An 18950-nucleotide genomic window follows, 5' to 3' on the forward strand; every position below is an offset into this window, starting at 1 on the left:
TATCAGACAACCCTTTAATGTCTCACTATTCTATTAATTTATACCATTTGAGTTTTACATGACTAAGCAGAACAAGACAAGTCTCTTGACTACAGCTACAGAACTCTACAGAAATGGTCTCCTACCAAAAGCATTTTAATGTCACAGTGCCACAAAAGATACATTGGTTCAAACATAGAAGAGCTTAAGTACTGTGTAGGAATGGGAGTACCATAAATGGATTCTCAGATGAAAGCCCAGGCACATTTCTTACCTTTTATAAGGAGAGAAGTCTCTACTCTCACTAGCTGCAGACACTTCCTTTATTTTCAGCAGCACGTTACGGATAAAGTCAGCTTCGGTAATCACACTCCCTGAGGGAGCCGGTTTTGCAACAGTAGATAAAGGTTTGGGTCTTGTCACTAGAATAAACAAGAAACTGTTGCTTAGTGTTGAATATTTTGGATATGTATTTGTATTTTAACAATGGTAGAGTAGTCAAACCTACAGACATTACAGGCCGCTATCCGGTGACAACTCTGCTGCCCGCTAGAACTGTCTGCCGTCACCATGTAACTGAAGACTGCCGAATCATGACTGAGTGCAATCAGCACAAATTAACAATTCTCCTATATTCTAAACAAGAGTGGGTGGTCATGTGCCAACTTCATTGAGAGTAGTGGCCGAGAGAGTCAAACCGGCTGCAACTATGCAAATTGTATAAATACCCAATTGAAAGGGAAATTGTGGCAGTGTGCACATTGTAAACTTATCACAATTCGGCAGTGTGCAGTCACAGACTGCAGAATTCTTTTTAGCCTGGAAAACTCCTTTAATACTATTTCATCTACACTGACAAATCATCTGAAGAATGATGAATAATGAAGCCTCTTTTCTGGCCTTCATAGGACACCATAGTCAGCAGCTATGACGTCACCAGCTCCTTCCGCCCGTGTGGTTACCAGGGATGCTACCGGACGGAGTGCCCTGGCTCTACATAGCACTTAGGAGATTACAGCTCCCTGCTTTACGGCATGGCCCAGGACCTGACAGCAGGTAACTGTGGGCTTCGGAGTACGTACAGGGGAGTAGACACCCCGCACTCTTTACTTACCAGGAATTCACGCCTCTAATCAAGGGACCAGCCCCACTAACTGTATGCTTTTACTAAGCACCGTGTATTCATTCTTACAGACTATGAGCTATTTAGCGGCATAGCAGGCACGTTTCCAATAGCAGCAGCATTTCTTACCATGCAAATTGACGTTAAACAGAGAAACATTATATTTATTAACGCTTTGCCTAAATATCATATATAGCTTGTCTCCTTAGGAATATTATTTTATTGTCCAAGTTAATTTCCATTGTGAAATTTGTTTAATATAAATTCTAGATATTACTTTCTGTTTTGCGTGCTCCTCTTTTCTATTCTCTGCTACCTCCAATCAGTGCGACAGTACCATCTATTTATGACTATTTACAGGCCGTCACACAGGACCCGTGCTTCTGGCTGCAGCCTAGTATTTCTTCCTTACCATCTCCTTTGGCGCTAGTATATGTTGATACTACATTTCTGTTTATTTTATGCATTCATTTTTGTATTAATAGGCAGACGACAATCCATAATGTTCCTGTCTTGGCATTTACACATTGGTCTATGGGCAGAACTTTTGCACATAAGAATTGAACACTATTTATCAAGCTGGAGATCAAGGTCATATGCGCAGTCCCACTATATATCGCTTTCTTTTCACTGAATACGCATTGCTCTTACCTGTACATTATACATTTACATTTGGTACTTCCATTAGTCATCTCTGACACATGCATATTGTTTTTATTTGTACGTCACACGTCGGTGCCCCTAACAGACCCATGTGGTGTATTGATCGGTTATTTCTTGCAGAGCTCAGATCAGACCTGGAGCGAGGGGTGGAACATTTGAGGCTTTATATTACTTATGTGCATCAGTGCAGAGCCAGATGTCAGTCAAAGTGCTGTGAGCGGTGACTGGCCGGGCACACCTGTCTGTATGGCTTAAAGTCAGCGACTCCCTGGAGTAATATACTTCATTTTCTCTAAGAAGCTGCACTTTCAGGACAAAGTAGCTTTAAAGGGGTTATCCACTACTTTACATTGATGCCCTATCCGTAGGATAGAGCATCAATGTATGATTGGCTGGGGTCCCGCACGCGGCACCCCTGCCGATCGGCTGTTATCGGTGTCAGGTGTCGCCAGCCGGAAGTCTCTACCTGCAGTGCCCGCCGCTTGTAACTGAACATCGGCCTCCCGATGAATGGGAGGAGGATGTGCAGTTACAAGCGGCGGCCACTACAGACAGACAGCCAAGCACCGCAGGCAAGGACTTCCGGCCGGCGGCCGCTGCACCGATAACAGCTGGTCGGTGGGGATGCCGCGGGCGGGACCCTGGCCGATCATACATTCATGCCCTATCCTATGGATAGGGCATCAATGTTAAAGCAGTGGGCAACTCCTTTAAGTCCTGCCCAGCCTAACTTGCAGATTAACGCTATATTGCCAGGTTTGTACCATTATTAAACGTGACAGTATCCCTTTAAATGTTTTTTAAACAGCTGTAATAGAAAGTAAGCAAAGTAACCTCAAGTTCATCTGACTTGAAAACTATGAATTTCCAGCAAATGCCAAAGCAATTCCAATATCTGTCCCCTCAAAATTAATGAAGGTGAAGTTAATAAGATATTACATACAGCCGAAAGCTACAACTTTCAGTTACCTTTCTTCCAAACAATAGAAGGATAGGATCTGGCCAGAGTTTGCTGCACACTTGGGAGTATTTTGACATAGTGATCCACTATAGAGTTTCTGGCAGCTCCTCTTTCCAGCTGGCATCTGTCAAAATCATTCTGCACAGAAAAGAAAAAGTATAAAAATACATCCATAGCTGAACACATTTTTCAGATACTCTCCTCACGAAATGCAACGTAATCTTTACATAGCAAAATGACTATGGGGGATTGCTTTAGCCAACAATTATTACATAATTAATAACCTGCTGATTGCCAAAATTGTCTGTGAGGTCTGCATATGACTCTGCAATTTAGTTTTGGAACATCCTTGCAGAATCAGCAGCTGCATGGAGATGTGCAGCAGCAGGAATGGAGAACTCCCCGTAAAGAAGGCAGAAATTACACGATCGCTGTATACATTGCTGAAAAAAGCAATGTATACAGATCAAACAAAAAGTTTATAAATTAAATGAAAAAAAGGGGTGATACGAGCGTTGCAGAGTATGACAGGCAGGTAAAGTCATCAACAGAAATTATTAAAGGAATACAAGGCTACATGTTTCAACATTGGACTGATTTCTTACTCAAGTCAGGGATGTATGCCATTTAGGAAGCCGTAATATCCCATTACACTTTGATCCCAGCGATTATATGACCAATTAGTGTCAGGAAGGAGCCAGACCAGATCGAGATGAGCTTTACAATGCATTGATGCGATAGATTTGCGCTGTAATGGGGGATAATATGCCAAGCCAACAATTAAAAAAAGAAAATCTTTTTTAATGATGTTAAAAAAATGTGTGAAACACAAAATAAAAAGATATTTTACATAATTACATAGGTTGCAAAAAAGACCTAGGTCCATCAACCTTCTTCCACCAATTGTACATTTTGTCACTAAATTAACTATAACCCACAAAGTTACGTGTATCAAGGAAATCATCCAGCCGTGTATAAAAGCTGTTATAGTGTCTGCCATTACTACCTCTTGTGGTCGGGCATTCCACAGTCTGACTGCTCTGACTGTAAAGAACCCTTTCCTATGTTTCCTGAAAACAGACACCTCCAACTGGGGGTGAAGCTGCAAGCATCTATATACTGTATTTAAAAGGGGCATTATAAGGCATGTATTCGGCGCTGGCACCTCACCATCTCAGTGTTCAGACAGAACAGTCAGAGAAACTATTTTTGAAAAGGAGAGATAGCCCTTCCAGTCCTTAAAAGACAGAACTATGGAATCACTTTCACTTATTGTTATTACTTACATATATATTCATGATACTCTTTAAAATGAAACAGAGGACTTACTAGGTGATAATTGTTCAGTGACTGGTTTAGCCGCAAAGCTGGTATGTAATTTGCTCTCTGTAAATGATGTACCAACAAGATCTCTTGATTTTGAATACCTCCGTTTGTGCGCAAATATGTATGCAAGTAATCCTATAATAAAAATAAAGATTTATTAAAGCATAAGGCAAAAGGAAACCTTCACGTTCTGTCTGAATCACTGTTCCTACCGGAACAAAAGTGACAATTCTAAAAGAAACGTCTTATAATCGCACAGGAAAATGTCCTACAATTTGTGGCTGTTAACCTTTTCCTGTCACTGCCAGTTTTAGCATTTCTGAATAGCCCATATAAAGGGTTTTTCGTGACACTGTGCTTTATTTCAGGGGTAAATTTAGGTGGATATGTCTTGAAAACAGCTGAAACTTTAACCCCTTAACGACTGCCGATACGTATTAGAACGGCAGTTGTAAAGGGGCCTTATTCCTGATTTGTTTTAAAACGGCGATTGGGAATAAGATTGTAGCGCTGCCCGTCGGCTGTATGCGACAGCTGACACCCTGCTATAATCGGCCCTGGCCGCTTTTGTAACTGATCGGGCAAATTAACCCCTCAAATACTGCTGTCAATCGCAACAGAGCTATTTAAATGGTTGTAAGGGGGTTGCAAGATCCCCTTTGTAACCATGGGACCCACAAAATGAAAACTGCGGGTACCGATGGTTATCATGGTACCTAGAGGTCATCTGATGACCCCAGGGTACGATGGTCCGTAAGATCTAGCTATAAGCCTGGTCTCACAAGCACACTCCGTGACTCACTGACCGTCTCATGCACTGCAGTACACGAAAAATGTCCCACAGTGGGACGAAGTACAAAGAAAAGTGAAAAAGTAAAATAAAATATGTAAAAAACACCCAAAAAAGCACACCCAAATCACAAAAAGTCATTTTGCCACTCAAAAAGCAGTGTTTGTGAAAAAAAACAACCCAAAAACCCCCACAATTGTTAACACCGTATCCAGAACGACCCACTTTATAAAACTGGTCCGTTATTTATTCCTTACGGCTAACGGCGTTAAGAAAATAAAAAAAACACCAAAAATGTCACTTTTTCATCAGACTGACTCACAAAAATTTTTAATAAAAAGCTTTCAAAAAGTCATATGAAGAAAAAAAGAATGGTATAAATTAAAATCGCCAAACCGTCCCGCAAAACAAAAACTGCAATATGGCTCATTCAGCAAAAAAAAAAAAAGTTACAGTTCTCAGAATATGGCAATGTAAAAACTAATTCATTTTTGTAAAACATTGTTTTTAGTGTATAAAAATAGCAAAGCATAAAAAAAAACAATATAAATCTGGTATCTCTGTAATCGTACCGACCCAATGGACAAATCAGTCTTATCACTTACCACACAGTGAACGGCGCAAAAAATAAAAAACATAAATAACTAAATTACTGTTTTTTGTTCATGGTGTCTGAATATCTGAATAAAAAGCAATCATAAAACATTATGTGCCCCAAAATGGCAACAAAAAAATCTGTAACTCGTCCCGCAAAAGAGGGATTTTTGGTACTCACCGTAAAAGCTCTTTCTTTGAGCCTTTATTGGTGGACACAGGTAGCCATGAGTGTATGCATCTGTCGCTGGGAGGCCGCTAGGCAAAAAAAGAATTAGCTCCTCCTCAGCAGTATACACCCATCGACTGGCACAAAGCTCGTCAGTTAGTGAACAAGCAGTAAGAGAAGCAACAAACAACCGAACTATATACAGGCCCAACAGAGGCACATAGGCCCAACATAGGCATAAACCAGGGAGGATGCTGTGTCCCCCAGTGAAGGCTCTAAGAAAGATTTTACAGTGAGTACAAAAAATCCTTCTTTCGTTATTGCTTCATTGGGGGACACAGGTAACCATGGGATGTCCTAAATCAGTCCCAAGGAGGGAATAGAATAACTGCCAAATCAGCTTGGACGGCAGGCGACCACCGCTTGCAGAATCTTCATACCTAGGCCAGCATAGACCGAGGCGTAGATATCTACTCTGTAGAACCTTGTGAAAGTGTAACGAGATGACCAGGTATCAGCTTTGCAAATCTGGGTTGCAGAGGCCTGTTGGCAAACAGTCCAAGAAGCCCCCAACGCTTGGGTGGAGAGCGCTCTTACTCCCGGAAGGGGTAGCCTGTGTGTAGCGCGATATGCCTCCAGTATAGCCGAGCGAATTCAGCGATGGTTAGATTTTGTAGCAGGGAGATCCTTGCGATGACCCTCAGATGACAAACAAGGTGTCAGAACATCTGAATGAAGCGGTCCTTGATAGGTAGACACAGAGCTCTGCTCAGGTCCAGCTTGTGAAGGGATCTTTCAAGGGGATGAACCAGAGATGACCAGAAAGAAGGCAGAACAATGTCCTCGTTGATGTGGAATGAGGAGACTACCTTAAGAAAGGAGGAACTGGTCTGAAAACTACCTTGTCCTGATGGAGAATGAGAAAAGGAGAGCGACTAGAGAGCTGCCAGCTCAAACTCTTCTGAAGGACGTGATGGCTACCAAAAAGGCAACCTTCCAGGAAAGGAATGACGACAAGATGTCATGGATAGGTTCGAAGGGGGCTTGCTGAAGGATGCTTAGACCAGATTAAGGTCCCAAGAGCCTACAGGAGGGCAATATGGCAAAGCCAGGCGAGCAACTCCATGGAGGAAGGTCTTGAGCTTGGGACGAGAAGCCAAATTCCGTTGAAAAAGAATTGAGAGTGCAGAGATCTGAACCTTGAGAGTACTGATAGAAAGCCCAGAGTCGAGTCCCAACTGGAGAAAAGCCAAGATGGATGGAAGAGAAAAAGACATGTGAGCAGAAAAGGTTGTTTTCACACCATCAAAAAAAAAAAAAGAAAAAAAAAAGGCCTTCCAAGTCCGATGTTAAATGCGTGAGGACGCGGGCTTTCTTGCTCTGACCATGGTCTGTATGACCTGGGATGAAAAACATGCTTCTCTCAAAACCAATGCCATTAAATTCAGAGACAGAGAATTCTGGTGGAAGAGGGGACCCTGAGAGAGAGAGAGTAGGTCCCTTCTGGGCCAGTCTACAGCCACCATGATTACTGGGACTCCCTCTGCCTTGGTCTTCTTGATGACTCTCGGGATCAGTGGCAGAGGCGGAAAGAGGTAAGGAAGATGAAAATGAAATCATGGAATGAGGAGGGTGTCATAACCGACTGCCAGAGGGGTAGCGAGACCTGGCTACGAAGTGAGGCACCATTAGATAGACGTCGGTGGTGCCCCATCTGTGACAGATCTTATCGAACACGATGGGGTTGAGTGTCCACTCGCCCGAGGAGAGTCTGATGACTAAGGAAGTCGGCGGCCCAATTGTCCACCCCCAGAATGTGTACTGACGATATTGCTGGCACGTGTCACTCGGCCCAGACCAGAATCCATGAGACCGCCGTGATAACGGATTTGCGGCTTGTTAAGCCCTGTCGGTGTATGTATGCCACGGCTGTGGCGTTGTCTGATTGAATGCATACTGGATAACCAGCTAGGAGATTCTACCAGTGGAGAAGGGAGATGTAGAAGACTCCATCAGCCAAAAAATAAAAAAAGTTATAGGTCACAGAAAAAAGCGATACAAAATTTTTTTTTCAATAAAACACTCTTTATTGTGTAAAAGCGCCAAAACATAAAAAAAATATATAAATGTGGCACTGATGTAAACGTACTGACCCAAAGAATAACGCTGCCTTATCAATTTTACCACATGCGGAAATGCATTAAAAAAAACAAACAAACAAAAAAAAAAAAAACCAATTCCTGAATTGTTGGTTTTTGTTTATTCTGCCTCCTAAAAATCGGAAGAAAAAAGCGATCACAAAATGTCACGTGCCCAAAAATGGTACCAATAAAAACATTCACTTGTCCCATAAAAAACAAGCCATCACATGACTGTCGGCCAAAATATGGAAAAATAATAGCTCTCAAAATATGGCGATGCTAAAACTAGTCTATGCAAAAAAAAAAAAAAAAAAAAAAAAAAAGCACCTTTTCGTGTGTGACAGCTGTCAATCATAAAAATCTGATATGGATCTGGTATCGCTGAAATCGCACCAACCCGAAGAATAAGGTCGTCTAATCACTTATACCGCACGAGGAACGGTGTAAAAAATAAACGCTAGGGTTAGGGTTGGGATTTTTTTAAAAGTGAAAAAAAAAAAAAAAGATGATATGGTGACTAGTGTTGAGCGGAAGTGCTCACTACTTGAGTCTGCATCGGGTGCTCAGGTATGCGCTGAGTATCGCGGATGCTCGAGTGACATGCTCAAGTCTCCGCCCCATATGATTCGTTGCCAAAAAAAAAAAAGTTGCGTGGATTGCCTGCCATGCACGAGTGGTCCAAGCATGTTTTTTTTTTTTTGGGTGTCTAACAACCATGAAACATGCGAGTGGAGACTCGAACATGTCACTCGAGCACCCGCGATACATGGTGCATACCCGAGTACTCAAGTAGCGAGCACTTGCACTCAAGACTAATGACAACTTGATGACCTAATGTTATCAAATTCTGTGTCGTACCTCTAAGTTCAAAATGTTCACTATACCCCTTGATAAAATCCTTGAGGGGTCTAGTTTTTAAAATGGGGTCACTTGTGGGGGGTTTCCACTATTTAGGCACATCAGGGGCTCTCCAAACGCGACATGGCTTCCACTCTCAATTCCAGCCAATTTTGTGTTCCTTCCTTTCTGAACCATGCCGTGCGCCAAAACAGTCTATTTTCCCCACATATGGGGTATCGGTGCACTCAGGAGAAATTGCACAACACTTTCTGGGGTCAATTTTCACCTCTTACCTTTGTGAAAATGAAAAATTTGGGGCTAAAAGATAATTTTTGTGGAAAAAGTTAGATTTTTTTATTTTTACGGCTCCATGTTCTAAACTACTGTGAAGCACCTTGGGGTTCATGGTGCTCACCACACATCTAGATAAGTTCCCTGAGGGGTCTAGTTTCCAAAATTGTGTCACTTGTGGGAAGTTTCCACTGTTTAGGCACATCAGGGGCTCTCCAAACACGACATGGCGTCTGCTAATTATTCAAGCAAATTTTACATTCAAAAACTCAAATGGCGCTCCTTTCTTTCTGAATCCTGCCGTGCGCCCAAACAGTGGTTTTCCCCCACATAATGGGTATCGGCGTGCTGAGGAGAAAATTGCACAACAAATTTTGGGCTTTATTTTTTCTGTTACACTTGCGAAAATAAAAATTGTGGTCTAAAGTAAAATTTTTGTGAAAAAAAAAAAATGTTCATTTTTTTCTTCCACATTCCAAAAATTTGTGTGAAGCACCTGAAGGGTTAATAAACTTCTTGAATGTGGTTTTGAGCACGTTGAGGGGTGCAGTTTTTAGAATGGTGTCCCTTTTGAGTATTTTCTGTCATAAAGGCCCTTCAAAGTCACTTCAAATGTGATGTGGTCCCTAAAAAAATGGTTCTGTAAATTTTGTTGGAAAAAAGAGAAATCACTGGTCAACTTTTAACCCTTATAACTTCCTAACAAAAAAAAAAATTGGTTCTAAAATTGTGCTGATGTAAAAGTCGACACGTGGGAAATGTAAAAGTCGACACGTGGGAAATGTAAAAGTCGACACGTGGGAAATGTAAAAGTCGACACGTGGGAAATGTAAAAGTCGACACGTGGGAAATGTAAAAGTCGACACGTGGGAAATGTAAAAGTCGACACGTGGGAAATGTAAAAGTAGACACGTGGGAAATGTAAAAGTAGAAACGTGGGAAATGTTATTTATTAACTATATTGTGCTACATATCGCTCTGATTTAAGGGCATGAAAATTCAAAGTTTGAAAATGTCTTTTTTTTTTTTTTACAAATAAATGCAAGTCATACTGAAGAAATTTTACCACAATCATGAAGTACAATATGTCATGAAAAACCATTCTCAGAATCAGGGGGATCCGTTGAAGCGTTCCAGAGTTATTACCTCATAAAGTGACAGTGGTCAGAATTGTAAAAACTGGCCTGGTCATTAATGAGCCGACCACCCTCGGGGGGTTAAAGAATCTGTCACCAAATTTTTGCTATGTAATCTGAGAGCAGCATGATTTAGAATTTGGAAAATTAGAAATTTTGAAACTCAGAATTTACTGTCATGGAGCCAGATAGCTAGGTCACAAAAAAATAGTTAAGCATTTAAGACGTTAACATAATTTTTCCAACATTTCTTTATTTTGCTTGGCTGTTAGAAGGCTTAAAAGTTAAGCAGCAATTTTTTATAGACATTTACAAAATCTATTTTTGAAGTGACTGAGGGGCATTTATATTGGAAACCCTCAAAAAGTCATGGTGTCCCCTTCCTGACCAGGCAACATTTTTCAATTCTGACCGATGTGTGGCAATAATTCTGGAATGCGACACCATATCTCAGTAATTATGACACATATTAGTGGTAAATTTAGGTCAATATGCTTTGTGTTTATGAAAAGATTGGAAATTTGACAAGTTAAAAAAAAAGTCAAACTTTTCATTTTTATGCCTTTAAAAAAAGATGGTCATACCACTAAAAATAAATAAACTAATATTTGCCACATGTCTACTTTACATAAGCAACTTTTTTTTAAAACAATTTTTTTGTTACGTTACAATTGTTAAAAGTTTATCAGCAATTTTTCATTTTTCCAACAAAATAAAAAATGTTGGTTTTGTAAATTAAGTGACTTTGAGGTGCCTATGTGACAGAAAATACCCAAAAGTAACACCTTTTAAAAACTGCACCCCTCAAAGTCTTCAAAGCCACATTCAAGAAGTTTATTAACTCTTTAGGTGCTTCGCCGGAATTAAAGCAATATGGAAGAAAGAATAAATACAATTTTACATTTTTCCCACAAAAATGTTGCTGTGGTCCCAAATGTTTCATTTAAATCGAGAAAAAGGAAAGAATGTACCCCAAAATTTGTTGCAATTTCTCCCAAGTACACAGATACTCCATATGTGGAGGAAAACTACTATTTGGGCGCACGGCAGGGCTTGGAAGGGATAGAGCACCATTTGACTACAAAATTGCCTTCAATAGATAGTTAACTCCATGTCGTGTTTGCAGAGCCCCTATGTGCCTAAACAGTGGAATCCCCCTGACAAGTGACCCAAGTTTGGAAATTACACACCTCAATGAATATTTCTAGAGGTTTGGTGAGCACCTTGAACCCAGAAGTGCTTCACAGAATTTTATAACGCTAACCCGTGAAAATGAAAGATCACATTTTTCCATCAAATATGTTGGTTTTGCCCCAAACTTTTCATTTTCACAAGAGAAGCAGGAGTAATTGGGCAACAAAATTTGTTGTGCAATTTCTCCCGAGTACGTCGATAACCCATATTTAGGGAAAAACTACAGGCAGTGCTCGGAAGTAAAGGAGACATATTTGAATTTTGGTGTGCCATTTTGACTGGAATTTATTGGAGAAACCCCCCACAAGTGACCCCATTTTGGAAACTACACCACTTGAGAAATTCATCTAGGGGTGAAATGAGCATTTTTAACCCTCAGGTGACTCACAGAATTGTATAATATTGGACTGAGTAAATTGAAGAAATTGATTAACAAATTGGATAAATTTTTCGAGTTTGCCAATACCCCATATGTGGTTGAAAGCTAGTTTTAAGGCAGAGTGCAAGGCTCAGAAGGGAAGGAGCACCATAGGAGTGCAGATTTGCTGGAATGGTTTGAGGGTGCCATGTTTCATTGGCAGTGTCCCTTACATTGCCAGTTAAACAGACACCACCAATAAATTTCCACACATTACAAACTACACCCCTCAATAAATTCATGCAAGGGTGCAGTTAACATGTGGACATCACATGTGTCTCACAGCATTTTATACCATTGGGTGGTGAAGAAACAATTATCACATTTTTAACACTATAATGTTGTTTTAGCCTTAAATTTTACATTTTTATAAGAATTAATAGGAAAAATTGCACAACTACCTGTGAGGTCCATTTTTCCCCCAGAGCACCAATACCCAACATGTAGCAGGAACTACATTTCAGGCACAGTGGAAAGCTCAGAAGGGAAAGAGCACCATATTGTAGTACAGATTTTACTGTTATGATTTACGGGTGCCATGACCCACTGGAAGAGCCCCTGAGGTGCCAGAACAGCAGAACCTTACCAATAGTGACCCACATTTTACAAACTACACTTCAGTGAATTCACCCTACACCACGGGTGTGTCACAGAATTTTATACCATTGAGCAGTGAAGAAAAATAATTTAATTTTCCATTTTCACACAGGAAAATGGGTAAAAATGGTACCAAAATTTGCCACACAATTTCTTCTGAATGTGGCAATACAGCACTGCTTAGCCATACAGCGAGACTCAGGATGGAAGGAGCATTATTTGTCTCTCTGTGAACAAGTTATAGTAGAATGTGTCACAGAATAATACCTGATGAAGACACCCGAGCAGTCTCAAAAGATTGCTATTTGTTACCATATTTTCAGTTAGCAATTAAAAGGCATCAACCACTGAGGACTCTTAAATTTGAATATTTTTCTATCTACTGTCTAACACAGTAAAAAGATATTTTTTATCCTGTATTCATACCACAAAAATGTTGTTTTACGAGGGAAAATGGGTAGAAATGGTACCAAAGTTTATCACACAATTTCTGCTGACCAAGCAATACCTCATATGTGGCTATACAGTACTGCTTACCCACATGGTGAGACTCGGGGGGAGGAAGCGCTAGGACTCTTTGAGAATAAATTATTGTAGAATAGTTTGTGGACTCCACATACAGAGCCCAACGTACCAGAAGGGCAGAACCTCCCCCTCGAGTAACCCTATTTTGGAAATTACACCCAATTGGGAATTTATTTACAGGTGTAGTGACAATTTTAATGGATGATGCAGAGTTAAAAATGCAAACCTGCCATTGTAGTGCCCATACATTATGCCCAACCTGTGCTTCCGGAAACATGTACCCCGTAATTTAAGCGGGCCCTCAACGCTACAGAAGTGCCAAATTTGTGGACGCTAAACGTGGTTTAGGCACATTGTGCAGCTTAGACGGAGGGGGGCATTTGGATCTGGGAGTGCAGAATTTGCTGGATTTCTTTTGCGGTGAGCAATTTCACTTTTCCAGAGCCTTTGTGCAACCAGTAAGGTGGAAACCCTCTATATTTCCACTGACAGGTGACGGACCTGAGTGGGGACTTGTTTTTTTGTGAATTAAATCAAAGCTTTTATTGGGAACATTTTACATAACATTTGGGATCACATCTATACTGTGCTCTACGTTGAGCACTTACATTGGGGTTTCCATCTAAATCTCCGAATGATGTGATTCAGATGAAACCCCTGAGGGATCCATTCTCCTCCATGATGATGCAACAGAGTTCCTCTGTACTCGGTCTGGTCTCTCATCATAGAGAGCAGGATAAATGTGAGCTGAGCCTTACTTAAATCTTTAGGAGGCAAAGTGAACAAATCAACAGAATTGGTTTTATTTTTAACGCCTTCACTGTGGGTCAGCATGATTACAGAGACACCAGGTTTATTACTTTTTTTGTGTTTGGCCACTTTTGCGCCCTAAACCCCCCCCCCTTTTATTAAAAAAAAACACAACAGTTTTTGCATCCCCATATTTTGAGAACTATAATGTTTGTATATTTCTGCTGACAGTCATGTGAGGACTATAGCTTTTTTTTTTTTTTATTTCTCCACTGATGAAGCTGTATGGCGTCTATTTTTTGAGGGAGAAGATGACGACGTTACCAGCTATTTAAATACGTCTTTTTTATTGCATTTTGTTCCACTTTTTTCAATGGTATGATGAAAAAGCATAGTTTGCCATTTTATGGTGTTCACTGAAGGGGTTAAATAGTGAGTTTTATAGTTCGGGTCGTTTTGGATGTGGTAATACAAAATGAGCACTTTTTCGTTTCTCTTTACAGACATATACATATTTATTGAATTATTTTTAATTTTTTGTTCTTATTTAAAATATTTTTTCAATTTTTTTTTTTTTTTTTTTTACTTTACTTCATTCCTTTATGGGATTTTACCTTTTATTACTCTGATCACTGGGATAATGCATTACACCTGTCAGTGTTACACAAACAAAAGACTTTTAGGCCATCCTTCTTGCATGGTCTAACAGGCCACTGTAGCTGGCAGACGGAGGTCATTATTTGACCTCCGATTGCCATGACTGCCATCAGGAGCCCGTGTTTGTGTCGCAGGGGTGCTGATTGGGTGGGAGAGGGCTTCTAAAAGCTGCGATAGCGAGAACGAGACAGACAGAGTAAAGAAACTTTCTACAGTCATGGTTATGCTGGCTTTATGGCCTCTTACTTGTTCAGAATCTGTGAAGGCAAGCTTCAGCAAATCTTCCACAAGCCCCATTTCTTGACATGTTTCATACATATGTTTCAGCAGCTCTTCAACATTCAATCGGCTGGAGTGGAGCTTTTGCAGATTCCAGGCCTCAAAAATGTGCCTACAAATTGTGATAGGTCATTAAATATACAGCCAGTGGATACCATAAACCTATCGCTGTGCCCCAATTCATCATGATTCTTTAATTGTCTAAAGACAACTAGAAATTAACATGTGACAAAGGCAACAAAACTTACCTGTTTTCTAAAAATACAGTCATGTGACGTTTGACCTCTGCACTGTTGAATATTGGAGGCTTCATAGCTAGAATATAGCGTAGGGCCAGTCTGTGGTCTCCATGGCACATTAAGGTCTCTATAATCAGATTGTGCTGCCATGGCATTACCTTACTTGTGGCAGGATGGAGCAGACAGTCCACTGAATTCTAGAAGTGGAAAAAAGATCTGTTATTCTTTCTTAAAGGGAACCTATCACCTCCAAAAAACATATTTCTCTGCAAAATGAGTGGTAATAATGGCCCTCTGCAGACTGACTGGCTGCTCTGCAGAGCGTCAACTGCAGGGACAGTGATTCCAGTCACGCTCACTGTATGGCTAGCAGCTCCCTGCACCATCCTATGGAAGAGAGCAAAGAAAAAGGAAAAAAATCTACAATAAAACTTAACCCTTTCAGGGCATGGTGATTTTTTTATTTTTGCAGTCATTTTTTTTACCTTTCGCCATCAAAAAATGTATGAGGGCTTATTTTTTACAGGACAAATTTTAATTTTGAATAGTGCCATTCATTTTACCACACAATATACTGAATAATGGTAAAACAAGCTTCAAGTGGGTTCAAATGGAGGAAAAAAAATGCATCCCAATCCTCCATTATTGGATTTTATTTTTTTTGAGGGTGTTCATTTGGCGGTTGACGGCAGTCCGATTACAGTGATACCAAACATGCAGCAATTTCTCTATATTTAACTAGAGACTTTGAGAACATGTTTCATGTGTAACTGGACACAATGGTTGCAGTGAGGAATAAATATGGTTTTTTTCTCATTTTGGCTCTGTTGCGATGATATTAGCAATGTATTTTGCACCTAACAAGTTAACAATTGTTAAGTGCAAGGGGGTGTTCTTGTTTCCACAGGGGGTTGTGCACTTTTCCTCCAATCATAAGCAGGCAGCAACAAAGCATATAAAGAACACCCCCCACCATAGCTTAGAGCAGGTTTCTCAGTGTGCGATGTACCTCTTCTAGCCTAACCTCCTGCATGAGTGGCAGTGTGCAGGGAGGGGCAGTACAGCGGAGTTTAAAGGGAATCTGCCACCCCCTGGGAGATAGCAGACCTCTAATATGGCCATACAGGGGATAGAAAACGTGCTTTTATAAAAACACATATCTCTGCAATCAGACCTCTACTATGGGCCATACAGGTAGTATAGAGTTACTTTTCTATAACTTGCATGCCCATAGTAGAGGTCTGATATCACCGGGGGGGTGACAGATTCCCATCAGACCTCTACTATGGGCCATACAGGTAGTATGGAGTTACTTTTCTATAACCTGCATGCCCATAGTAGAGGTCTGATATCACCGGGGGGGTGACAGATTCCCATAAGACCTCTACTATGGGCCATACAGGTAGTATAGAGTTACTTTTCTATCACCTGCATGCCCATAGTAGAGGTCTGATATCACCGGGGGGGTGACAGATTCCCATCAGACCTCTACTATGGGCCATACAGGTAGTATAGAGTTACTTTTCTATACCCTGCATGCCCATAGTAGAGGTCTGATATCACCGGGGGGGGTTGCCGGATTTCCCATCAGACCTCTACTATGGGCCATACAGGTAGTATAGAGTTACTTTTCTATAACCTGCATGCCCATAGTAGAGGTCTGATATCTCCCAGGGGGGACAGATTCCCATCAGACCTCTACTATGGGCCATACAGGTAGTATAGAGTTACTTTTCTATCACCTGTATGCCCATAGTAGAGGTCTGATATCACCGGGGGGGTGACAGATTCCCATCAGACCTCTACTATGGGCCATACAGGTAGTATAGAGTTACTTTTCTATCACCTGCATGCCCATAGTAGAGGTCTGATCTCACCAGGGGGGGGACAGATTCCCATCAGACCTCTACTATGGGCCATACAGGTAGGTATAGAGTTACATTTCTATCACCTGTATGCCCATAGTAGAGGTCTGATATCACCGGGGGGGGACAGATTCCCATCAGACCTCTACTATGGGCCATACAGGTAGTATAGAGTTACTTTTCTATCACCTGCATGCCCATAGTAGAGGTCTGATCTCACCAGGGGGGGGGGGGGGAGTGACAGGTTCCCATCAGACCTCTACTATGGGCCATACAGGTAGTATAGATTTACTTTTCTATACCCTGTATGGCCATAGTAGAGGTCAGATATCTCCCAGGGGGGGGACAGATTCCCATCAGACCTCTACTATGGGCCATACAGGTAGTATAGAGTTACTTTTCTATCACCTGCATGCCCATAGTAGAGGTCTGATATCACCGGGGGGGGTGACCGGTTCCCTTTAAATGTGTCCCATAAACCCTTCTGTCAGCTCTTTTCTAATCACTGATCGCACTGCAGACATAAACGGGATTACATCCTACTCACTGACAAACCTGCTCTACGCTATGGTGGGGCGTGTTTGCTATGTTGCTGCCGGCTTATGGATTGGTCAGCATCATACAGGTGTAAGAACCATACGTCACCAGTGACATCTCTGTGATAACTCATTAGGGGTAAAATTTAAGAAAAAAAAAAAAAAAAGAGGAAAAAAACACAAAACAAACATTTTATACTGCTCTGCAACCATTATTATATCCAGTTGAACATGGAAAATTTGGTGACCGGTCCTCTAAGTGGTCTTAGAAAGCAAAACATTATTTTGTGTTGCCATTTTCCTAGACTCTTGTGTGCTATCCTGACATTTTTATTGAAACCAATTTTGTGTACGTATAATGCACGGTTTGCTTATTAATTACTTTTTTCCAGGTTGGTGAGGTGACCCAAAAAAATGAAATTCTAGCTTTTTTTTTTTATGGGTTAATGGGTTAATTCGTTACGTATTTTAATGGACTGTACTTTTATGAATGCAGCAACAACAAATGTTTTTGTTCCTTTATTTTTAAACTGAGGAAAAGGGGGCGATTTTAATTTATTCAACTTTTAAAAACTTTTTATTCACATTTTTGTGAAACCGGTGATCGTTTATAGCACATACAGTAATGCAGTATATACAGTGGGGAAAAAGTATTTAGTCACCAATTGTGCAAGTTCTCCCACTTAATAAGATGAGAGGCCTGTAATTGACATCATAGGTAGACCTCAACTATGAGAGACAACATGACAAAACAAATCCTGAAAATCACATTGTCTGATTTGGAAAGATTTTTTTTTTCACATTTTGGTGGAAAATAAGTATTTGTCAATTACAAACAAGCAAGATTTCTGGCTCTCACAGACCTGTAACTTCTTCTTTAAGAGGCTCCTCTGTCCTCCACTCATTACCTGTAGTACTGGCTCCTGTTTGAACTTGTTATCATTATAAAAGACACCTGTCCATAACCTCAAACAGTCACACTCCAAACTTCACTACGGTGAAGACGAAAGAGCTGGCGAAGGACACCAGAAACAAAATTGTAGCCCTGCACTAGGCTGGGAAGACTGAATCTGCAATAGGCAAGCAGCTTGGTGTGAAGAAATCAACTGTGGGAGCAATAATCAGAAAATGGAACACATACAAAGACCACGGATATTCTCCCTCCATCTGGGGCTCCACACAAGATCTCACCCCATGGGGTTAAAATGATCTCCAGAATGGTGAGCAAAAATCCCAGAACCACACGGGGGGACCTAGTGAATGACCTGCAGATAGCTGGGACCAACTTTACAGGCTACCATCAGTAACACACTACGCCACCAGGGACTCAGATCCTGAAGTGCCAGACGTGTCCCCCTGCATAAGCCATTACATGTCCGGGCCCGTCTGAAGTTTGCTAGAGAGCATTTGGATGATCCAGAAGAGTATTGGGAGAATGTCATATGGTCATCTGAAACCAAAGTAGAACTGTTTGGTAGAAGCACAACTCAGCGTGTTTGGAGGAGAAAGAATGTGGAGTTGCATCCAAAGAACACCATACCTACTGTGAAGCATGGGGGTTGCAACGTCATGCTTTGGGGCTGTTTCTCTGCCAAGGGACCAGGGCGACTGATCTGTGTACAAGAAAGAATGAATGGGGCCAAGTATCATGAGATTTTGAGTGAAAACCTCCTTCCATCAGCAAGGGCATTGAAGATGAAACGTGGCTGGGTCTTTCAGCATGACCATGATACTAAGCACACCGCCAGGGCAAAGAAGAAGTTTCTTCGTAAGAAGCATTTTTAAAGGTCCTGGAGTGGCCTAGCCAGTCTCCAGATCTAAACTCTATAGAAAATCTTTGGAGGGAGTTGAAAGTCCGTGTTGCCCAGCGACAGCCC

The 18950-nt window shown here is 41.1% G+C and overlaps 1 protein-coding gene across 1 annotated transcript in view; it reads right to left on the bottom strand.

The window, feature by feature from the left end:
• The window catches only part of LOC141273769 (protein ELYS-like), a 116061-nt gene that overhangs the window by 38791 nt on the left and 58320 nt on the right, over positions 1-18950 (bottom strand). The window contains exons 21-25 of the mRNA XM_073686106.1: positions 14682-14869; positions 14401-14545; positions 4056-4187; positions 2735-2864; positions 254-401 (exon numbers count right to left, since the gene is read on the bottom strand). Of these exons, the coding sequence (XP_073542207.1) occupies positions 254-401; positions 2735-2864; positions 4056-4187; positions 14401-14545; positions 14682-14869 (743 nt within the window). The remainder of the gene's footprint in view (positions 1-253; positions 402-2734; positions 2865-4055; positions 4188-14400; positions 14546-14681; positions 14870-18950) is intronic.

Source organism: Phyllobates terribilis, unplaced genomic scaffold (assembly GCF_046119375.1).
Source record: "Phyllobates terribilis strain yellow unplaced genomic scaffold, ASM4611937v1 Scaffold_5__5_contigs__length_657084704, whole genome shotgun sequence".
In the NCBI taxonomy this organism is placed as follows: domain Eukaryota; kingdom Metazoa; phylum Chordata; class Amphibia; order Anura; family Dendrobatidae; genus Phyllobates; species Phyllobates terribilis.